This window comes from Pseudophryne corroboree, chromosome 2 (genome assembly GCF_028390025.1).
Source record: "Pseudophryne corroboree isolate aPseCor3 chromosome 2, aPseCor3.hap2, whole genome shotgun sequence".
NCBI lineage: Eukaryota > Metazoa > Chordata > Amphibia > Anura > Myobatrachidae > Pseudophryne > Pseudophryne corroboree.
In genome coordinates this window covers 46,012,661-46,037,493 of record NC_086445.1, presented here as the reverse complement: position 1 = coordinate 46,037,493, position 24,833 = coordinate 46,012,661, and the positions used below count along the sequence as shown (strand labels likewise).

The window sequence follows — 24,833 nt, the reverse complement described above, 5'->3', positions numbered from 1 at the left end:
ACTTCAAGGGCTGCAGCAGAGACACCGACTGTTTTAGATGTCAGCCAGACATCTCCTGCTGTAGCTCCATCACCTCCCCCAGCGGCGCTGTACACTCCCGTGCCCTGGTTGCTGGGTACCTACAGCGGAGGCTCCGGTTTTCTTCCAGTTAGTCACACACACACGACCGCTGTTCTCCTGGATTGCGTGGCTGCACTCAGGGAAGAGGTAAGTGGGTCCCCCCGGAGGGACCCGCTGTAAATCGCGATCCCGCGCTGCCGGTGTGGACACTGTGGTAGTACAGGGACCCCACTTTATCACCAGGGCAAGGGCACATGTTTGTTTTCTCTCATAAACCGTTTATATAAGCCCACAGTACCCGGTGGTGAAGTCCAGCAGGGGGATAAGGCTTTGACCTGTAGCCCCTCCCCCAGGGCGCCATTTAGAGTAAATGTTCCCGCCCTGGAGCTGCATATCTCTCTCTCCCTCACTCCCTGTCAGCGTTTGGGCGCCATTAGGACAAGCTGAGCTGATCCTGGGACTGTTTGGGCAAATCCTCCTCTGTAAAGCCGCCTGCCTGTCAGCGCTGTGCATTTTACAGGACACTTAAGTATTCTACATGTCTGCTGACAGTGTTAGTTAAGAAAAAGTGCATTTAGTCAGGGTTATATAGTACAAGTACCCTGTGATATACATCCAGTCTTTACTGTGCATTGTTTTATCTATACATAATACTACTCTGTATTGCTAGTCCAGTGCAGTTTTATTGCATGTCATAATTTCTGCATTGTACAATGTGACTGTGTGTGCGCATATAGCTGCTGTGTGACCTCCATTTCGTGTATCTCACTCAGATTGCTATCCCTATATTCTATAACCTGATGGGGCTGTGCGTCAGGTTTATCATTTAATACAGGTATAGGTAGTTCACAGGATATACTCAGTGTGTATTTTTCTCTGATTTTTAGTCACCATATACCTCTTGAATTCCCTGTTTGTGCTGTTACACTGCACAGGGGGTTCTTGTCGGGTATTATGCTGCTGATATTGTACTGTGTTGCCTTGCATTGAGCTTTTGAATATGTTAGCTACAAAGGGCAATGGTGCTGGAGCTGATCCCACATTACGTGGTGGTGACGCTGCAGACACATTTGAGGAGAACATAGGAGCTGAGGGTTCAGGTTTGGGGGGATCCTTACCCCCAAGTGGGACTGTAGCAACGGGGGTTCATATTGACCCACCTTGGGCTACCTTCTCCACGCTATTGAATATGCTGGTAACTAGACTAACGCCCCCTATGGGACCTCCTGTGCCAGTGCAACCACTTATGGTTCCTGCGGTTAACCCGCCATGGGCAGATCAACTGTCTTGTCAGTTACAGCAATTGAACCAATCACTGACTACTCAGAAGTCTAACCCTCGCCCGCCTAAGACCAAGGGGTCCTCTAAGCGGGCCATTACTTCCTCACAATCCACCAACGTCTTAGACTCCTCGTCTGATGAGGATGGTGTTTATACTGACCCCACAGATTCTGATCCAGACGCTTCTAATGGGGATTCTATCAGGACCGTTCTTCAAATTACTGATGATCCGTAGCCTGATGCTGCCCCTAAGAAACCGGACAGGTTTAAACGTCAAAGTGGCTAAACAAGTTTTACCTCACTCTGACCATTTAGTTGACATACGTCTGGAGTCCTGGGAAAATCCAGGAAAGAAATTCACGCCTCACAAGAAGATGCTTGCTTGCTCGCTAACCCCCCCCCCCCCCTGCGGAGCTAAGTAAAAATTGGGAGACACCCCTGTTTCTCACAATGAATTCGCAGGTGGCGCAGCTGGTGGTATCCTCAGCTCTGCCGGTAACTACCGTCCCGTCTCTGAAAGAACCGACGAATAAGCGTGTGGAGGGTTGTTTAAAGGCAATTTACACCCTAACTGGTGCTGCGCATAGGCCCACCATTGCAGCGACATGGGCTGCAGAGGCTGTTGAAGCGCGGGCTCAGGAGCTGGAGACGGAGTTGCCTTCCAACGCTTCTGATCATGCTAGACAATGTCTGTCTTATATTGTCACAGCTTCTCATTAAATTAAGCAGGCGGCTTCTGATGCCGGTATTTTGGCGGCCAAGGCTTCTACTACGTCCATTTTGGCTCGCCGGATTCTCTGGTTATGGTCCTGGTCTGTGGATCTGGACTCTTAAGAAAACCCTGGAGGTACTCCCTTTTAAGGGAGACATTCTTTTCGGAGAAGATCTCAACAAGACAGTGGATGACTTAGCCTCTGCTAAAACAGCATGTATTCCTAGTACTGCTCCTTCGGTGCCAAAGGCTGAGAGTACTCCATTTCGCTCCTTTCGTACTTCAGGGAAAGCAAAAGGTCAAGTGTACCCGAAACAGGTTCGCACTTCCAAACCCAATGTGTTATGATTCCCGTACTCCAGACCAGAGGAGATCTTATGGCAGAGGTCTGAGTACTGGAAAGATATACTGGTTGTGGGAGCAGGAGAGCCTAGTAACCCCTGGCGCCCTAACTCCGTTGTCTCGCCCGTGTTATCAGAAATCCCCTGCGAGACTATGGTTGCTTGAGCCCATGGCAGCCGCGTTCGAAGGGCGGATTATGTCTGCCCAACCCCGATGCCCCCTCAGGTCTTAATGGGAGACAAAGGGAAATCCGAGACAGGGTGATAACAAGGGGCCCTCTGACTAAGCAACCAGGCCAGGGGTTACAAGCTAACTAACTAAACCAAAAAGTATGTGCGGACTAGCCGCCAGGGAAAAGGACAACCAAAGATCCACTGATCCGTAACTCCTATCCAGCACCGCTGGATACCAGAGTGGATCAGGGGGAGCGGAATCCTCCGCAAAAGCTCCAGAACACAAAGATACAAAATAATAAACAGTAAGCGGTCAAGCCGCAACACACGGCTACGCCGCGACTCACGAACACCACAGGATGTTAAAGGTGCTCGGTCAGACTCCAGGAACAGATGACAATTTCCGAGTACAGGATCACTGAGGACAGGAACAACCGGATTGAGCAGGACTGGAAACTCTCTGTAACCAACACAGGCAAACAGGAAGCTATCACCGGCGTCTGTGAGAAGTCCAAAGGGTGCTTATAACTGTGAGCTCCCCAATCAGGAGCCAGACTGGGTAATCACAAGTAATGCCGTGCAGCTTGCATGCTGCACGGCCAGCACACCATAATACAATTAGAAAAGACCCAGCAACGGAGAACGCGGCCCGAACGTGGCGTCCCCGTTGCTAGGGTCTGAGCGGCTCCGTGCGCCCGGCGTCTAGCGTTGCCAGGGAGCCGGCGGCTGTACGCGCACGGCGTCCCTGGTTGCTAGGCGCCGGGCCGCACCGACGAGCGGACCCCGGCGCCTAACACAATGAGCCCAAACCCAAAAGGACCTGGGCTGCCCGTCAGCCTGCTTCCAAAACTGACAAGCCTGCCGCATGACGGGGCGGGCCTCCCTCTGGGGGTTCCCAGGGTGGGGGCCCGACTTCTAGGGTATACCCAGGAATGGTTGAGGACCACTTCCGATGCCTGGGTACAGGAAGTCGTCACTCGAGGTTACACCATATCCTTCAAGAATCGTCCCTCTCATTGATTTTGCCTGACAGACGTCCCTTCGGATCAGGTGAGGCAAAAACTCTTCATTCGGTGGTACAGTCCTTCCTGGACACAGGAGTGGTAGTACAGGTGCCTCCTGGTTCAGAGAGGCAAGGGGTTCTATTCACCGCTATTCCTAGTCCCGAAACCGAATGGGTCCTCCCGGCCCATTCTCAACCTCAAGTCCTTGAATAAATTTTTGAGGGTATCCAAGTTTCATATGGAAATTCTTCGCTCTATTGTTCTGCTCTAGGAACCTGGGGATTTTATGGTCTCCCTGGACATACAGGATACTTAACTGCATATTCCCATCGCAGGGTTGCATCAGCAGTACCTGAGGTTTGCGGTTGGCAACCTCCATTACCAATTTTGGGCATTACCTTTTGGTTTGACCACGGCTCCGCAAGTCTTCACCAAGATCATGGTGGTAATGACTGCCGTCAAGGGGTCAGGATCCTACCGTACCTGGACGACTTGTTGATCCTGGCAAATTCCCCAGAAATTCTCCTACGCCATCTGGATCGGACTATCCAGTTTCTGCAAGCCGACGGGTGGCTCATCAACTGGAAGAAATCTTCCCTGGTCCCTGCACAGAGCATGGTGCACCTAGGGACGTTGTTGGACACTCACAACCAGTGGTTGTTCTTGTCTCAGGAGAAAGTCCTGAAGCTTCAGGACAGGATTAGATGCTTCCTATCTCGTCCGCAGGTGTCGATACATTCGGCAATGCAAGTGCTAGGTCTCATGGTGTCGGCTTTCGACATGGTGGAGTACGCTCAATTCCATTCCCGCCCTCTGCAGAAGTTGATTCTTGACAAGTGGGACGGCCTGCCTCACCGGATCAGGTCTCAAATGATCTTGTCTCCGGAGGTCCGTCTGTCACTGAGCTGGTGGCTTTAGGACCAACGATTGAGCAGGGGTCGTCCCTTCTGGATCTCCAACTGGGTCCTTCTGACGACGGATACCGTCTGAGAGGTTGGGGCGCGGTTGTTGGAGCAACACTCCCTTCAGGGTCAGTGGACCAAGGAGGAGTCTCTCCTCCCGATAAACATTCTGGAACTGCGGCGGTGTTCAATGCTCTGAACTTGGCCCAGTATTTAATACAGAACAGACCTGTTCAAGTACAGTCTGACAACGCCACCCAGTGGCATACATCAATCATCAAGGCGGCACTCGAAGCCGCATGGCGATGAGGGAAGTATCAAGGATTCTTCAGTGGGCGGAACGCCATCTGCCAGCCATATCGGCAGTATTCATTCCGGGGGTCCTAAACTGGGAAGCAGACTTTCTCAGTCGTCAGGACGTACTCGCCGGAGAGTGGAGCCTCCATCCAGAAGTGTTTCAAATCCTCGTGGACAGGTGGGGCCTTCCAGATGTGGACCTGATGGCGTCTCGACACAATCACAAGGTTCCGGTCTTTGCAGCAAGGACAAGGGATCCTCTAGCAGCGTTCGTGGACACACTGGCAATTCCATGGAACTTTCAGATGCCATACGTGTTCCCTCCAGTGTCACTCCTGCCCAGAGTAATAAGAAAGTTCAAGCAAGAAGGAGGAATCCTACTTCTGATTGCTCCAGCGTGGCCCAGACGGCATTGGTTCTCAGACCTTCAGGGTCACTCGATAGAGCGTCCCCTTCTACTTCCTCAGCGCCCAGATCTCCTCGTTCAGGGTCCCTGTGTATAACAGGATTTAGCCCGGTTGGCTTTGACGGCGTGGCTCTTGGAGCTTCCGTCTTGAGGGCCAAAGGTTTTTCTGAGGTGGTCATTCAAACTATGTTGAAGGCCCAGAAACCGGCTTCTGCTCTGATTTACCATAGGGTCTGAAATTCTTACTTTGCTTGGTGCGCATCTAACAATCATGACGCTTACAAGTTTAGTACGGCCAAACTTTTGGCCTTTCTACAACAGGGCCTGGACTTGGGCCTTCGTCTAGCTGCCATCAAGGTTCATATTTCTGCCTTGTCTGTTTGGTTCCAGAGAAAAATTGCGACTTTACCTGATGTTCATACGTTCACTCAGGGTGTGTTGCGGATTCAACTTCCTTATGTCCCGCCTGTGGCTCCTTGGGACTTGTCGGTGGTTCTAGTGGCATTACAAGAGTCTCCGTTTGAGCCCCTTGAATCTGCAGACCTTAAGTGGCTTTCTCTTAAGGGGGGTACTCGCGGAGAGATCCATGCTTAAAATCTAAGCAATCTGACTAGATTGCTTAGATTTTAAGCACAGATCACTCGTGTGTACCCCCCTCAGCGATAGCGATGCGCGTCCCCAATTGTGCAAGGCGGCTATGTGGTCCTCAGTGAACACATTCATAAGGTTTTATGCCTTCGACACTTCCGCCTCCCAGGATGCTTCCTTTGGACGCCGGGTTCTTGTGCCCGCTACAGTGCATCCCCTCCCATAAGGAACTGCTTTAGGACATCCCCAATGTCATTCCCTGTGGAGCCCAGTGTACCCTGCAGCAGAAAATTAGATTTATGGTAAGAACTTACCGTTGTTAAATCTCTTTCTGCGAGGTACACTGGGCTCCACAAGGCGCCCACCCTGACGCACTTAGCTTCTTTGGGTTGGTATGGCATTAGCCGCTGACACTTCTCCTGTCGTGAGAATGTGATGTATGTGGCTACTAACAGTTGTCATCTCTTTTGGCTGCTACTGCATTGGACTGGTTAACAAAACTGAGCTCCTGTGCACGGAGGCGGGGTTATAGAGGAGGTGGCGCTAGGCATTCTGGTGCCTCGGATCAAGATCCTACTCTACACCCCCCAGTGTCATTCCCCGTAGAGCCCAGTATACCTTGCAGAAAGAGATATAACATTGGTAGGAAATCTTGTGTGTATGTGTGTATATATATATATACATATGTATGTATGTATGTATGTATGTATGTATGTGTGTATATATCTCTATCTCTACACTCTACACTCGCATGGATAAATGAATAAACTTGCTTCGGTTCCCTCAGTATCACACTGCACGGCGGTAGTGTTGCTCACACACAGTCACTCTTTCTCTGTATATGTGTAATGATTAGTGATGTGCACCAGAAATTTTTTGTGTTTTGGTCTTGGATTCGGTTCCGCGGCCGTGTGTTGGATTCGGATGCGTTTTGCCAAAACCTCCCTGAAAATTTTTTGTCGGATTCGGGTGTGTTTTGGATTCGGGTGTTTTTTTTTCAAAAACAGCTTAAATCATAGAATTTGGGGGTCATTTTGATCCCATAGTATTATTAACCTCAATAACCATAATTTACACTCATTTTCAGTCTATTCTGAACACCTCACACCTCACAATATTATTTTTAGTCCTAAAATTTGCACCGAGGTCGCTGGATGGCTAAGCTAAGCGACACAAGTGGCCGACACAAACACCTGGCCCATCTAGGAGTGGCACTGCAGTGTCAGGCAGGATGGCACTTCAAAAAAAATAGTCCCCAAACAGTACATGATGCAAAGAAAAAGAGGCGCACCAAGGTCGCTGTGTGACTAAGCTAAGCGACCCAAGTGGCCGACACAAACACCTGGTCCATCTAGGAGTGGCACTGCAGTTTTCTAGCGAGAGGATGAGTGCTTCCATCCTCATGTGAAGCTGAACCACTAGCTATGAACATAGGCCAGGGCCTCAGCCGTTCCTTGCCACTCCGTGTCGTAAATGGCATATTGGCAAGTTTACGCTTCTCCTCAGACGCTTTTAATTTTGATTTTTGGGTCATTTTACTGAACTTTTGTTTTTTGGATTTTACATGCTCTCTACTATGACATTGGGCATCGACCTTGGCAGACGACGTTGATGGCATTTCATCGTCTCGGCCATGACTAGTGGCAGCAGCTTCAGCACGAGGTGGAAGTGGATCTTGATCTTTCCCTATTTTACCCTCCACATTTTTTTTCTCCATTTTTTAATGTGTGGAATTATATCAATAGCAATGGCCTACTACTATATATACTGCGCACAACTGAAATGCACCACAGGTATGGATGGGTAGTATACTTGACGACACAGAGGTAGGTAGAGCAGTGGCCTTCCGTACCGTACTGCTATATATACTGGTGGTCACTGTCAGCAAACTGCAAAACTAAAATGCACCACAGGTATAGAATCTAGATGGATAGTATACTATATACTGGTGGTCACTGTCGGCAGACTGCAAAACTAAAATGCACCACAGGTATAGAATCTAGATGGATAGTATACTTGATGACACAGAGGTAGGTAGAGCAGTGGCCTTCCGTACCGTACTGCTATATATACTGGTGGTCCCCAGTCCCCACAATAAAGCAGTGTGAGCACAGATATATGCAGCACACTGAGCACAGATATGGAGTGTTTTTCAGGCAGAGAACGGATAAAACTGGTGGTCACTGTCAGCAAAACTCTGCACTGTACTCCTCCTATATAATACTGCTGGTCCCCAGTCCCCACAATTAAGCAGTGTGAGCACAGATATATGCAGCACACTGAGCACAGATATGGAGCGTTTTGCAGGCAGAGAACGTATAATACTGGTGGTCACTGTCAGCAAAACTCTGCACTGTACTCCTCCTATATAATACTGCTGGTCCCCAGTCCCCACAATAAAGCAGTGTGAGCACAGATATATGCAGCACACTGAGCACAGATATGGAGTGTTTTTCAGGCAGACAACGTATACTGGTGGTCACTGGTCATCAAAACTCTGCACTGTACTCCTCCTATATAATACAGCTGCTCCCCAGTTCCCACAATTAAGCAATAAGCACAAATATTTGCATCAACATTAATAAACGGAGAGGACGCCAGCCACGTCCTCTCCCTAACATTTCCAATGCACGAGTGAAAATGGCGGCGACGCGCGGCACCTTATATAGAATCCGAATCTCGCGAGAATCCGACAGCGGGATGATGACGTTCAGGCGCGCTCGGGTTAACCGAGCCATACGGGAGAATCCGAGTATGCCTCGGACCCGTGTAAAATGGGTGAAGTTCGGGGGGGTTCGGTTTCCGAGGAACCGAGCCCGCTCATCACTGATAATGATACAATTCACCCCAGCCCACCTAGTGGCTGCCTGTATCTCCGGGACGTGGTGGTGGGGTTTGCAGGTTAGAAGGTTCTAGGCTGAAGCTCTGATTAGGGAGCAGAGAGACCTTGTACTGGCCCTGAACCACTGGTATATTGTATAATGTGAAATAACATAGAAATGACAGTAATTGCAGTAACATTCCATCAGTGTGTTTAATATACGGTGTTACACTGTACCTACCATCTAGTCACAGTGGAGACAATCATTTTGTTGCTGGAGCCACTAATAATGAGACTGCAGCCTGACCTGCCACTATATATCCTGGTGTCACGTCTGAGGCACGAGGTACATTTTCCCTGTGTCCCTATGATGCTGAGACTGTGTTGGAGTATGGAGTGTGTTCCCTGTACCTGTGTAGCATTGTAGCACCGCATACGGTGTGTTAATATTTGACTTTTATTTTCAGAGTCCATACAGGACTGTGCTTCGGGAGAATGCCATCCCAACAATATTTGACCTCACGAGTCATCTGGGTAACCCCGGCAGGCGCAGGAAGAGGATAAAAGAGCTGGTAGGTGTTTTGTTTCTTTGTGATTTGTACATTACAGGACTGATTTCCCAGCTCCGCACCTTATTCTGCAGCTTGGTCTGTGCACCACTGATTTGTTTGAAATACTTGCAATTTGCAGGAAAAGAAAGATGTATATCTCATATCCTCATTAAAGGTAATTAGATATTATGTCTCCTGAAGCAGAAGTTGGAACTGTCTACTTTTGGCATCTGATAGCTACGAGTAACATTCACAAAGTTTGTTGTAAGTAGCTTTCCATGTATAAGAAGATATTTAAGGTGAGGCTTTTCATGGAGGAGTCATATTTCCTACGCACATCAGACTTCCTGTCACTGAGAGCTGAGTGACTGGATACATGTTTAATTTGTCCTTAGTCGCGTTGGATGCGATCTGCTGTTCTGTGTTTGGCCAGATAGCCGTCATTTGCACATAGCTGCGGCTGGTAGATGGCCGGCTGCACTCACCAACACACACTTCCGCCTGTGATCCACCAGGTTCCTCTGCTGGTCCTCCATACTGTGCTCCAGACCAGAGCTCACCTTATATCGGAGATGGTGTCAGGGCTTCTGATCCATCCTCTATACAACCATCCAGCCCCTGGTGCGTGAGGCCGTGTCACCCAGGCTTTCTCCTGATCACTGATCTGTGTTATGGGAACTTCAGCATATATATTTGTGGTGATCTGCTTCAGAACTACTTTTATGTCAGGTGCGTTAATTCCTTAATGGACATTCTAATTATCGCCATTTCCATTCATTAACGTAATGCATAATCACATGTAATAAGAGACACTTTAATATTAGATTTGATTTTCGTTACATGCTCTTTTACCTTTAAGCTTTTTATTAGATCTACTCAGGTGAGGTTCCGAACATTTAAAATAAACAAAAAGACCATTAGTCGGGGCTCGGGCGGCAAGTAAAGGTCCTACGGATAGGGGAGCCCATTAATAATCCATACCCACGTGTTCCAAGAATCCAAATGTTGTTCAGCTAAGAATAGGAGACTATGATCCCAAACGTTATACTTAACCGGAGGCCGCGTTCTCCACCGTGAGCAGGGTACTTGTCACTTGGCCGTCAACGGGAATTTATTGACCTTTACAGAAGTCATTGTCTTTTGTGAAGTGCGAACACTTATTTTATTATACACAATTTAGTGCTCAAATACTCGTGAGAACTAGATAATAAAGAGTTTGTGTAATGGAGATAGAACCGGACTTGTGCTTCACAGTTTGACACGTCTCTAGATGACTGCATGTTATCTCCAGCAATAACCTAGAGCACTGACATAACAGTGTGACCAAACGTATGGCACTCTGTAACGCGTACCGTACCTGCGTTACCGGTGATTTGTTGTCTTTCCTCTTCCTCTGGTCAGCCATCTCATCTCCTGTCCTGTGTTCTTTTATCCAGAGTGAAGATGAAATAAGGACTCTAAAAGAAAATAAAAGTAAGTCCTATTTTATTCGCAGAATAACTTGTGGCCTAAATGAAATTCTTATTGAAAGACGGAACCATTAATGGTTTCCTGTCATCGGTGCCATCGATGATGGTGGAAGGAATTTGTCCCAGCTGCATGTTTGTTGGTTTTTTGTTGGTTTTTTTACTGATCATTTACTTATTATTATTATTATTATTATTATTATTATTATATATATATATATATTTTTTTTTCCAGTGTTTATTTAAAAACAAATAATGGATTATATACATGAAATGAAACCTTTGCTCATTTGTTAGGTTAACGCTGAGCAATGTACACAAGGCAACAGGTCAGAAACACTTGTCATTTACTTTATGCAGTGTTAACGACTGTGACAAAATGATACTTCATCCTCTGTTATTCACCAATATGTTCTTGGTGACCAAAAGAGAGCACTTACCTTCTATCATCTGGGAATTATGAGCCTGGTTATAGACCATGCATATTTAATTCCCTGTGCCAGCCACAGCGTCACTCCAGGAGACCTGGTAAGGAGTGGTGAGGGGTGAAGATTTTCTCAATAGGTGGTAACCTGCACCAGGTTAGTTGAGACCAACCGCCACATATTTTTACTACAAGGAATTAAGGGGGTCATTCAGAGTTGTTCGCTCGCTAGCTACTGTTAGCAGCCGTGCAAACGCATAGTCGCCGCCCACTGGGGAGTGTATTCTCGCTTTGCAAGTGTGCGAACGCCTGTGCAGCCTAGCGCAGCAGAAACCTTTTGTGCAGTTTCTGAGTAGCTCTGGACTTACTCAGCCGCTTCGATCACTTCAGTCTTTTTGGTGCCGGAATTGACGTCAGACACCCGCCCTGCAAACGCCTGCGTTTTCCCAAACACTCCCAGAAAACGGTCAGTTGACACCCATAAACGCCCTCTTTCGGTCAGTCACCTCACGTTCTGCTGTGCAAATGGAATCTTTGCTAAATCCATAGCTCAGCACCGATCCGCTTTGTACCCGTATGACGCGCCAGCGCATTGCGGTGCATAAGCATGCACAGTTTTGCGGTTTTTTTTTTTACCTGATCACTGCGCTGCGAAAATCGTCAGCAAGCGATCAACTCGGAATGACCCCCAAAGTCTGGTTTAAGCCTCTTAAGACCTGTACACACTACTACTATATTATTCACCTTCGTTGGAACTTGTCTTATCGGCTAGGTCTTCTGTTTTCCAAGACGTTTTGCAGGATTGCCTTCTATGAGGGGTAATTCAGAGTAATTATGCAATTACAATTATTAATTATTATTATTATTATTAATTATTGCAATTAATAATTCAGAGTAATTATGCAATTACAATTGGGTATTATCACGATTTTTGCCCATTTTTTGCGTTTTTTTGCGAAATGCCTCGGGCTATTCAAATTTTTTTGTGCAAAAATACCCTTATTTTAGTGCTAAAGCACATAGTATCTGGGATAAGTTCCCAGACCTATGTCTTTCAGCGAAAAAAAACCCAGGATGATAGGGCTGGTTATCGCAGATTTTGTTGTGCCTGCCAGTATCTGAGCCAGTTGAATAACCCCGGCAATTCGATTTGCAGCGGGTAATTACCGTGGCTAATTGAATACGGCCTAGGTCTGACAAAATGAGCAGGGCCTGATGATTAGGGCTCCCTTCTCTAGGCTATTTGTCACTTGGGGATATTGCTACTTGGTTTGCTGCGATTTTGGCGTTGTCTGGTCATCTTGTTGCGGTAGCAAGAAAACTAGTGTCTATAAACTGGCTCCTGGTGCAGGAGTGGACGTAAGGGTCAGACAGACCAAGCTAGGCGGCGGCTTTGCAGACTCTAGATGTCTGCAGAAAATTCCTTCACTTTTATTTGACAGTGGTCACCAGCAGCTGTGTAGCCGGACCTGTCTTTTCTAGAATATCTGTTCATTGAAGGAAGACCTTTAAGTGCTACCATGACCCGGCCAACATGCACACCCTCCACACTTGTTACTGGCAGTAGGCTTCCAGAGATAGGATGACTTATAGCCTTTGGAACCTCTGTGAACATCAGACTGATTCATTACTGTGCGTGCTCCAATCGGATTGGTCCGGATGTTACGATCACGCTCTCCTTGCAATACTTAGTATCCCGAAAGCAAAACCGTAAATTATCGATGGGTGGTACATTTACTTCCTAGATAAGTGACTCATGGCGCCCTCATGCTGCATTCTGTTAGGGTGCCCCAACAGGGTTGGGGTCATGTGGCCGGCGCACGGGATCCCGGCGGTCAGCATACCGACGTCGGGATCCCAAGTACTATTTTGAGGATATATATATATATATATATATATATATATATATATATATATATATATATATATATATATATATATATAATATATATATATAAAAAATATTCAACAAGGACGTGGCACTCACGGCAAGATACAAATAGTCAAACACTCATGTGTCACATGAGTGTTTGACTATTTGTATCTTGCCGTGAGTGCCACGTCCTTGTTGAATATACTGCTTTTGCTATACGGGGGCACCGGCGTTTGAAGATTCAGCTTTAGGAGTGCCTTACCATCCAACGTGTATGTGTGTGTATATATGTATATCCTATCTATCTCTATCTATCTATCTATCTATCTATCTATCTATCTATCTATCTATCTATCTATCCTCTCAAAATAGTACTTGGTAATTATTTCTAATCATAAGGAGGAAGTTGCTAATGAAAACATTAAGAACCCACATTTTAAACACCAGACTGTGGCTGGGTAAACACTTGGGCTGATCTGACCAGTATATCCGCCCAATATCTGGCCGCTAGTCGCATTTGAATACGCCCGCCTACTTGTGACGTCATATTCAGTGGATTGTGCGGCCGATATCCTGGACGGTCTCCCGTATACAGGCAGATATAACGATGCGTCGGCCATGTACACACGAGCCGATGGCCAAACCAATCCAGTATATCGGCAAGTGTGTAACCAGCTTATACCAAGACCACTCATTGTTTATATTGATTTGACTTTTTCTATGAAACCGTTTTTAATACAACGTAAAATGATTTGTTATAATATTTGCAGATTGCAGAGTGTCTAATTACCAACACTTGCTCACTTTTACAGTGTTCTTGAATCGCTTTCAGTCTGTCCTCTGTGTGGGGCATCACACACACACACACACACACACACACACACACACACACACACACACACACACACACACACACACACACCCACACCGAGGCATGAGACAATCTGAAATATGCAGATTGACAGTTAACAAGTTTTAATAGACATCCCTGTATTGCGTTATTTATGAAGCCGCTCGCTGCAGTTTGGTGGTGATGACGTTCGTCTTGTGACTAACATTGTATAAGCCATGCACGGAAAACGCATACTAAAGGAAAAAAAGAAATAAATTAGTTGCGTTTTTGACGCGCTGGCAAATATTTCCTGTTTATACAGGAACGGAAATGGTATTTGGATTACATCCCAGTTTCGTCATGGCTTCAAAATCATTCCTTGATATTGAGCTTCTGATAGCGCTTGTTTGTCTCCACCCCGAGCTGTACGATCCTCGCAACGCATCGTATAACGACACCGACCGAAGCCGGAAGCTGTGGAATCGGATCTCCTCCGAAATTTTCTTAAACTGGGACGACCTTAACCCGCAGCAACGATATATATAAAAGGTGGGTAACGTTATTTACAAGCCTTACTAATGTTATATACAGGAAAAAACGTATCCGTCATCACTGTACTTAATAACATTAGTCAGCCACACTCCATTTACCTGTACTAAGAAGATGATTTGCAGAAACCTTTGTGGTGTGTGAACTAGTGCATGTAATTTTCAAAGTGTTGCACCTCTGCCAATTCCAGGTGTGGCTGCTTGGAGACGTTCCGCTTGGCGCGGTGTGCATACAGTGGGGCAAAAAAGTATTTAGACAGCCACCGGTTGTGCAAGTTGACCCACTTAAAAAAATGTCTGTAATTTCCAACATAGGTACACTTCAACTGTGAGAGACAGAATCTGAAAAAAAAAAACTAGGAAATCACATTGTATGATTTTTAAACAATTTACTTGTATATTCTTGTGGAAAATAAATAATTTGGACACCTACCAATGAGCAAGATTTCTGGCTCTCACAGACCTGTTACTTCTTCTTTGAGAAGCTCTTCTATCCTCCACTCATTACCTGTATTAATGGCACCTGTTTGAACTGGTTATCTGTATAAAAGACACCTGTCCACACCCTCAAACAGTCAGGCTGCTACCTCTCCACGATGACCAAGACCAGAGAGCTGTCTAAGGACAACAGGGACAAAATTGTAGAGCTGCACAAGGCTGGGATGAGCTACTTGACAATAGGCAAGCAGCTTGGTGAGAAGAGATCAACTGTTGGAGCAATTATTAAAAAATGGAAGAAATACAAGATCACTGACAATCTCCCTCGACCTGGGGCTCCATGCAAGATCTCACCCCGTGGGGTATCAGTGATTTTGAGATGGTGAGGAATCAGCCCAGAACTACACGGGAGGACCTGGTCAAGGACCTCAAGAGAGCTGGGACCACAGTCACAAAGGTTACCATTAGTAACAAACTACGTCGTCATGGATTGAAATCCTGCAGCTCCCGAAAGGTCCCCCTGCTTAAGCCAGTACATGTCCAGGCCCATCTAAAGTTTGCCAGTGACCTGCTGGATGATCCAGAGGAGGATTGGGAGAATGTAATGTGGTCAGATGAGAGCAAAATCGAACTTTTTGGTATAAACTCCACTCGCCGTGTTTGGAGGGAAAAGAATGATGACCGGCATCCCAAGAACACCATACCCACTGTGAAGCATGGGGGTGGAAACATCATGCTTTGGGGCTGCTTTTCTGCAAAGGGGACAGGACGACTGATCCGTATTAAGGAGAGGATGAATGGGGCCATGTATCGTGAGATTTTGGGCAAAAACCTCCTTCCCTCAGTAAGAGCATTGAAGGTGAAACGTGGCTGGGTCTTTCAGCATGACAATGACCCCAAGCACACCACCCGGGCAACTAAGGAGTAGCTCCGTAAGAAGCATTTCAAGGTCCAGCAGTGGCCTAGCCAGTCTCCAGACCCCAACCTAATAGAAAATCTGTGGAGGGAGTTGAAAGTTTGTGTTGCCCGGCGACAGCCCCAAAACATGACCGATCTAGAGAAGATCTGCATGGAAGAGTGAGCCAAAATACCTGCTACAGTGTGTGCAAACCTGGTCAAGAACTACAGGAAACGTTTGACCTCTGTAATTGCCAACCGAGGTTATAGTACAAAGTATTGAGTTAAACTTTTTAATTGTCCAAATATTTATTTTCCGCAAGAATATACAAATAAATTGTTTTAGAAATCATACAATGTGATTTCCTGGTTTTCTTTTTCAGATTCTGTCTCTCACAGTTGATATGTACCTATGATGGAAGGAGATTCCCTCAGCCACGTGCAGCGGGCATCGAGAGCGCACAGGGTGCAGTAAATACAGGTTCGGACACTAGCGCCAGAGCTCCGGTTCGAAATGAAGGAGTATAGAGTAGGCAGTGGGGACCACATGGGGCATTGATTAGGATCAGGTCCAAAATATTTCAGTGGCGGACATCTTAATATTTCCATGCAGGCGCCAAATCTGAGAGGTATGGATAAGCCCTCCCCCTTTTATAAGTTGACAAATGAGATGGAAGAGGGATTTTTAGTATAGTAATAGCTCCCTCTGCTGGTGAAACTTTATATTTCTCTGGCTGGGTCCACAGGATAACATTGGGATATGGTTGAGCGACAGCGGAAATGGCACCAACACGGTCACGAGCTTTCTGGCCTCCCAGGATGCATTGGGGCTTCCCCATATAATCCCGCCTACTGACTCTGTCAAATCAGTTTTTTGCTTGGTGCGGCAGGAAGCCGCATGGTCATAGGGCTGCTGTAGATAAAGCAGCCTGAAGCTTTTATTATTTTATTTTTCTCTATCGTCCTAAGTGGATGCTGGGGTTCCTGAAAGGACCATGGGGAATAGCGGCTCCGCAGGAGACAGGGCACAAAAAAGTAAAGCTTTTACCAGATCAGGTGGTGTGCACTGGCTCCTCCCCCTATGACCCTCCTCCAGACTCCAGTTAGATTTTGTGCCCGAACGAGAAGGGTGCAATCTAGGTGGCTCTCCTAAAGAGCTGCTTAGAGAAAGTTTAGCTTAGGTTTTTTACTTTACAGTGAGTCCTGCTGGCAACAGGATCACTGCAACGAGGGACTTAGGGGAGAAGTAGTGAACTCACCTGCGTGCAGAGTGGATTTGCTGCTTGGCTACTGGACACTAGCTCCAGAGGGACGATCACAGGTACAGCCTGGATGGTCACCGGAGCCGCGCCGCCGGCCCCCTTGCAGACGCTGAAGAGAGAAGAGGTCCAGAATCGGCGGCTGAAGACTCCTGAGTCTTCATAAAGGTAGCGCACAGCACTGCAGCTGTGCGCCATTTTCCTCTCAGCACACTTCACACAACAGTCACTGAGGGTGCAGAGCGCTGGGGGGGGCGCTCTGAGAGGCAAATAAAAACCTTATTAGAGGCAAAAAATACCTCACATATAGCCCACAGAGGCTATATGGAGATATTTAACCCCTGCCTAACTTCAAAAATAGCGGGAGACGAGCCCGCCGTAAAAGGGGCGGGGCCTATCTCCTCAGCACACAGCGCCATTTTCTCTCACAGAAAAGCTGGAGAGAAGGCTCCCAGGCTCTCCCCTGCACTGCACTACAGAAACAGGGTTAAAACAGAGAGGGGGGGCACTGATTTTGGCGATATTGTATATATATAAAAGATGCTATAAGGGAGAAACACTTATATAAGGTTGTCCCTATATAATTATAGCGTTTTTGGTGTGTGCTGGCAGACTCTCCCTCTGTCTCCCCAAAGGGCTAGTGGGTCCTGTCCTCTGTCAGAGCATTCCCGGTGTGTGTGCTGTGTGTCGGTACGTGTGTGTCGACATGTATGAGGACGATGTTGGTGAGGAGGCGGAGAAATTGCCTGTAATGGTGATGTCACTCTCTAGGGAGTCGACACCGGAATGGATGGCTTATTTAGAGAATTACGTGAGAATGTCAACACGCTGCAAGGTCGGTTGACGACATGAGACGGCCGACAATCTATTAGGACCGGTCCAGGCGTCTCAGAAACACCGTCAGGGGTTTTAAAAACGCCCATTTACCTCAGTCGGTCGACACAGACACAGACACGGACACTGAATACAGTGTCGACGGTGAATAAACAAACGTATTTCTCATTAGGGCCACACGTTAAGGGCAATGAAGGAGGTGTTACGTGTTTCTGATACTACAAGTACCACAAGAAAGGGTATTATGTGGGAGTGGAAAAAACTACCTGTAGTTTTTCCTGAATCAGATAAAATAAAATGAAGTGTGTGATGATGCGTAGGGTTACCCCGATAGCAAATATTGGCGTTATACCCTTTCCCGCCAGAAATTAGGGTACGTTGGGAAACACCCCTTAGGGTGATAAGGCGCTCACACGCTTATCAAGTGGCGTTACCGTCTCCAGATACGGCCGCCCTCAAGGAGCCAGCTGATAGGAAGCTGGAAAAATATCCTAAAAAGTATATACACACATACGGTGGTTATACTGCGACCAGCGATCGCCATCAGCCTGGAGATGCAGTGCTGGGTTGGCTTGGTCGGATTCCCTGACTGAAAATATTTTATTCATGTAGAGCATTTAATAGGATGCATTCTATATATATGTATGTGAGATGCACAGAGGGATATTTGCTCTCTGGCATCAAGATAAGTGCGTTGTCCATATCTCCCAGAAGATGTCAGGGACACGACAGTGGTCAGGTGATACAGATCCCATACGGCAGATGGAAGTATTGCTGTATAAAGGGAAGGAGTTATTTGGGGGTCGGTCCATCGGACCTGGGGACCACAGCAACAGCTGGGAAATCCAACCTTTTTTACCCCAAGTTACATCTCAGCTAAAAAAGACACCGTCTTTTCAGCCTCAATCTTTCCTTTCCCATGAGGGCATGCAGGCAAAAGGCCAGTCATATCTGCCCAGACATAGAGGTAAGGGAAGTAGACTGCAGCAGGCAGCCCTTTCCCAGGAAAAGAAGCCCTCCACCGCGTCTGCCAAGTCCTCAGCATGACGCTGGGGCCGTGCAAGCGGACTCAAGGTGGGGGGGTAGTCTCAAGAGTCTCAGGGCGCAGTGGGATCACTCGCAAGTTGACCCCTAGATCGTACGAGTATTATCCCAGGGGTAAAGATTGGAGAGTCGAGACATCTTCTCCTCGCAGGTTCCTGAAGTCTGCTTTACCAACGGCTCCCTCCGACAGGGAGGCAGCATTGGAAACAATTCACAAGCTGTATATCCAGCAGGTGATAATCAAAGTACCCCTCCTACGACAAGGAAAAGGGTATTATTTTTCCACACTATATTGTGGTACTGAAGCCAGACGGCTTGGTGACACATAGTCTAAATCTAAAATGTTTTGAACACTTACATAAAAGGTTCAAATCGAGATAAAGTCACTCAGAGCAGTGATAGCGAACCGGAAAAAAGGGGACTATATGGTGTCCCTGGACATCAAGGATTACCTCCATGTCCAAATTTTGTCCTTCTCATCAAGGGTACCTCTGGTTCGTGGTACAGAACTGTCAATATCAGTTTCAGACGATGCCGTTTGAATTATCCACGGCACCCCGGGCCTTTTTACCAAGGTAATGGCCGAAAAGATGTTTCTTCAAAGAAAAAAGGCATCTAAATTATCCCTTACTTGCACGACCTAAAAAGGGCAAGTTCCAGAGAACAGTTGGAGGTCGGAAGAGCACTATCTAAAGTAGTTCTTCGACGGCACGACTGGATTCTAAATATTCCAAGAATCGCAGCTGTTTTCCGACGATACGTCTGCTGTTCCTAGGGATGATTCTGGACACGGTTCAGAAAAAGGTTTTTCTTCCCGAGGAAAAAGCCAAGGAGTTATCCGACCTGTCAGGAACCTCCTAAAACCAGGAAAGGTGTCTGTACATCAATGCACAAGAGTCCTGGGAAAAATGGTGGCTTTTTACGAAGCAATTCCATTCGGCAGATTCCATGCAAGAATTTTCCAAAGGGATCTGTTGGACAAATGGTCAGGGTCGCATCCTCAGATGCACCTGCGAATAACCCTGTCGCCAAGGACAAGGGTATATCTTCTGTGGTGGTTGCAAAAGGCTCATCTATTGGAGGGCCGCAGATTCGGCATACAGGATTTGATCCTGGTGACCACGGACGCCAGCCTGAGAGGTTGGGGAGCAGTCACACAAGGAAGAAACTTCCAGGGGGTATGGACGAACCTGGAAAAGTCTCTTCACATAAACATTCTGGTACTAAGAGCAATCTAAAATGCTCTAAGCCAGGCGGAACCACTCCTGCAAGGAAAACCGGTGTTGATTCAGTCGGACAACATCACGGCGGTCGCCCATGTAAACAGACAGGGCGGCACAAGAAGCAGGAGTGCAATGGCAGAAGCTGCCAAGATTCTTCGCTGGGCGGAGAATCACGTAATAGCACTGTCAGCAGTGTTCTTCCCGGGCGTGGACAACTGGGAAGCAGACTTCCTCAGCAGACACGATATTCACCCGGGAGAGGGGGGTCTTCATCCAGAAGTCTTCCACATGCTAATAAACTGTTGGGAAAGACCAATGGTAGACATGATGGCGTCTCGCCTCAACAAGAAACTGGACAAGTATTGCGCCAGGTCAAGAGATCCACAGGCAATAGCTGTGGACGCACTGGTAACACCTTGGGTGTACAAATCAGTATATGTGTTTCCTCCTCTGCCTCTCATACCAAAGGTATTGAAGATTATACGGTGAGGAGGAGTAAGAACAATACTAGTGGCTCCGGATTGGCCAAGAAGGACTTGGTACCCGGAACTTCAAGAGTTGGTCACGGACGACCCGTGCCCTCTACTTCTGAGAAGGGACCTGCTACAACAGGGTCCCTGTCTCTTTCAAGACTTACCGCGGCTGCGTTTGACGGCATGGCGGTTGAACGCCAGATCCTAAAAGGGAAAGGCATTCCAGAAGAAGTCATTCCTACCTTGATTAAGGCAAGGAAGGAAGTCACCGCGAAACATTATCACCGCATTTGGCGAAAATATGTCGCGTGGTGCGAGGATCGGAGTGTTCCGACGGAGGAATTTCAACTGGGTCGTTTCCTACATTTCCTACAATCAGGATTGTCTATGGGTCTCAAATTGAGATCTATTAAGGTTCAAATTTCGGCCCTGTCAATATTCTTCCAAAAAGAATTGGCCTCAGTTCCTGAGGTACAGACTTTTGTTAAAGGAGTACTGCATATACAGCCTCCTGTGGTGCCTCCGGTGGCACCGTGGGATCTAAATGTAGTTTTAGATTTCCTCAAATCCCATTGGTTTGAACCATTGAAAAAGGTGGATTTTAAATATCTCACATGGAAAGTGACTATGTTACTGGCCCTGGCTTCCGCCAGGAGAGTATCTGAATTGGCGGCTTTATCTTATAAAAGCCCTTATCTAATCTTCCATTCGGATAGGGCAGAACTGAGGACTCGTCCGCATTTTCTCCCTAAGGTGGTATCGGCGTTTCACCTGAACCAACCTATTGTGGTGCCTGCGGCCACTGGCGACTTGGAGGACTCCAAGTTGTTGGACGTTGTCAGAGCCTTAAAAATATACATTTCAAGGACGGCTGAAGTCAGAAAATCTGACTCGCTGTTGATACTATATGCACCCAACAAGTTGGGTGCCCCTGCTTCTAAGCAGACGATTGCTCGTTGGATTTGTAACACAATTCAACTTGCTCATTCTGTGGCAGGCCTGCCACAGCCTAAATCTGTTAAGGCCCATTCCACAAGGAAGGTGGGCTCATCTTGGGCGGCTGCCCGAGGGGTCTCGGCATTACAATTCTGTCGAGCAGCTACGTGGTCGGGGGAAAACACGTTTGTAAAATTCTACAAATTTGATACCCTGGCAAAAGAGGACTTGGAATTCTCTCATTCGGTGCTGCAGAGTCATCCGCACTCTCCCGCCCGTTTGGGAGCTTTGGTATAATCCCCATGGTCCTTTCAGGAACCCCAGCATCCACTTAGGACGATAGAGAAAATAAGAATTTACTTACCGATAATTCTATTTCTCGGAGTCCGTAGTGGATGCTGGGCGCCCATCCCAAGTGCGGATTATCTGCAATACTGTACATAGTTATTGTTAACAAATTCGGGTTATATTGTTAAGGAGCCATCTTTAAGAGGCTCTTTCTGTTATCATACTGTTAACTGGGTTTAGATCACAAGTTGTACGGTGTGATTGGTGTGGCTGGTATGAGTCTTACCCGGGATTCAAATTGCCTCCCTTATTGTGTACGCTCGTCCGGGCACAGTACCTAACTGGAGTCTGGAGGAGGGTCATAGGGGGAGGAGCCAGTGCACACCACCTGATCTGGTAAAAGCTTTACTTTTTTGTGCCCTGTCTCCTGCGGAGCCGCTATTCCCCATGGTCCTTTCAGGAACCCCAGCATCCACTACGGACTCCGAGAAATAGAATTATCGGTAAGTAAATTCTTATTTTATAGACTTACTATATTTTCTGTTTCGTCCTAGAGGATGCTGGGGACACCAAAAGAACCAAGGGGTATAGACGGGATCCGCAGGAGACATGGGCACTTTAAGACTTTCAAAGGGGCGTGACCTGGATCCTCCCTCTATCCCTCCCCAGACTCAGTTTTAGAAATGTGCCCAGGAGACTGGATGCACTCGGGGGAGCTCTACTGAGTTTCTCTGAAAAGACCTTATTAGGTTTTTTATTTTCAGGGAGGCTGCTGGCAACAGTCTCCCTGCTTCGTGGGACTTAGGGGAGAGAAGTTAGACCCACTTCTGATGAGTTCCAGGGCACTGCTTCTGCTGACAGGATGCCTCCTACACCTGAAGGGAGATGAACGCCGGGTACGCTCGGATGCTCGCTCCCACAGCCTGCCGTCACCCCCTTTCAGAGCCAGAAGACAGGTGAGTAGAAGAAGAAAGAAGACATCTCTTAACACTGACGGCATTCGGAGGTACCGCACAGCGAGGAAAGCACAGTGCGCGCCATGCTCCCACACAGACACCACCGCTGGGTGCAGGGTGCTGGGAGGGGGGGGGGGAGCCCTGGGGAGCATATACCTCACTATACTGGCCAGAGGGGACATTAAGTGCCTGGGGCACTGTCCTAACCCCCGCTAGGATAAATACATTATTAAATAAAGCGGGACAGTAGCGCGCCATTACGGGGGCGGGGCTTCGTCCTCACTGCTCACTATACTCTGCGCCATTTCCTCCCTCAAGCCGCAGCCACGCTGGTCCTTTCTCCTGCTCAGCAAGTACCAGGGGGCTAAAAAACGGGGGGGCACATTTATTAATATATATAAAAGCGCTGCAGCTCTGAGGCACTCAAGGGTGTTTACAGACCTGTGAGTTAGCGCTGGGGAGTGAGCTGGCTATTTCCCTCTGTGTTCCCTACAGGCTTATATTTGTGTATCTGTCCCCTATAGGCGACATGTCTGAGGCAGATTATTCCTCTCAGGGGGATAATATGTTAGGGACACCAAGTATTATGGGGGTGGCCCTGTCAGTACCGCCGACTGCTGATTGGTTGACTACTTTGAATGCTTTAAATGCTAATGTCTCCCTTCTTAATCAGAAGTTTGAACAGATGGAATCTCAAAACCTAGCGTGGAAGAGATCTGTGAAGGACGCTTTATTGCAGGTCCAAGACCCCTCAGGGTAGTGACCAGTTAGTTGACAAAGAGTATTCAGTATATGATTGTCGCAGTGAAGGACATTTTACATGTCACAGAGGACCCTATTACTCCTGAAACAAGGTTCCTTATGTATAAAGAAAAGAAGCGGTCTGTTACATTCCCGCCTTCTTTTGAACTGAACGCTCTCTTTGATACAATCTGGGAATGCCCTGATAAGAAATTTCAGGTTCCTAAACGGATCATGGTGGCGTACCCCTTTCTCCTTGCTGATAGGGAAAAATGTGAGACTGCTCCCACAGTAGACAAAGCCCTATCGCACTTATCTAAACAGGTAGCTCTCCCGGCCTCTCAGTCGACGGCCCTTAAAGAACTGTCCGATCGTAAACAGGAGAGGCTACCTTAAAAGCTATTTACACAACCACAGGTACACAGCTAAGGCCTATCATTGCCTCAGCGTGGGTAAGTAGCGCTATTGAAAAGTGGGTAGACAGTTTATCTTCTGACTTAGATAAGCTTGATAAGGATAGAATCCTAGTGACGCTAAGTTATATCAGAGACGCGGCTGCGTACTTAAAGGAGGCTGCAAGAGATTCTGGCCTTTTGTGTGCTAAAGCCAATGCTATGTCGGTAGCAGCTCGGCGAGCGCTTTGGACTCACCAGTGGAATGCTGATGCTGACTCCAAGAGAAATATGGAGTCTCTTCCATACAAAGGTGGTGAGCTATTTGGGGATGGCCTGACTGATCTGGTGTCTACGGCCACTGCGGGTAAGTCGTCTTTTCTGCCTTATGTTCCTACGCAACAAAAAAGACACCCCACTATCAAATGCAGTCCTTTCGGCCCAATAAACATAGGAGAGGCCGTGGTAATTCCTTCCTTGCTACCAGAGGTAGGGGAAGAGGTAAGAGAACACCCGCCTCCTCGGGTTCCCAGGAGCAGAAGTCCTCCCCGGCTTCTGCCACTTCCACCGCATGACGCCGGGTCTCCCCAACAGAAGACCACGCCGGTGGGGGCACGTCTAAAGCTCTTCAGTCAGGTCTGGGCTCGCTCGGGCTTCGACTCTTGGGTTTTGCAAATTGTGTCCCAAGGGTACAAACTGGAGTTTCAAGACGTTCCCCCCTCGCCAGTTTTTCAAATCAACCTTACCAGTTTCGCTTCCAGACAGGGCTCTCGTCTGTGGAGCGATACAAAAATTGTGTCACAATCAGGTGGTGGTCCCGGTCCCCCTGGCACAACAGGGGGAGGGGTTTTATTCATGCCTGTTTGTGGCACCGAAGCCGGATGGCTCGGTCAGACGTATCCTAAATCTAAAATCTCTCAATTTCTACCGGAAGAAATTCAAATTCAAGATGGAGTCTCTCAGAGCGGTGATCTCCAGTCTAGAGGAGGGAGAATTTATGGTGTCATTGGACATAAAGGATGCATACCTACATGTCCCCATCTATCCCCCTCATCAAAGTTACCTGAGATTT

General features: G+C 47.5%; 1 protein-coding gene across 3 annotated transcripts in view; it reads left to right on the top strand.

Moving 5' to 3' along the window:
- Nucleotides 1-24,833, top strand: part of THAP12 (THAP domain containing 12) — a 78,722-nt gene that overhangs the window by 32,194 nt on the left and 21,695 nt on the right. Inside the window, exons 3-4 of one of the 3 annotated variants that reach the window (XM_063951246.1) lie at nt 9,054-9,158; nt 10,574-10,610. The exons of 1 other annotated variant lie outside the window; for it this stretch is intronic. In XM_063951246.1, coding sequence (XP_063807316.1) covers nt 9,054-9,158; nt 10,574-10,610 — 142 coding nt within the window. Of the gene's footprint in view, nt 1-9,053; nt 9,159-10,573; nt 10,611-24,833 lie in introns of those variants that run through there. One more of the 3 variants, XM_063951247.1, reaches the window with a different exon arrangement.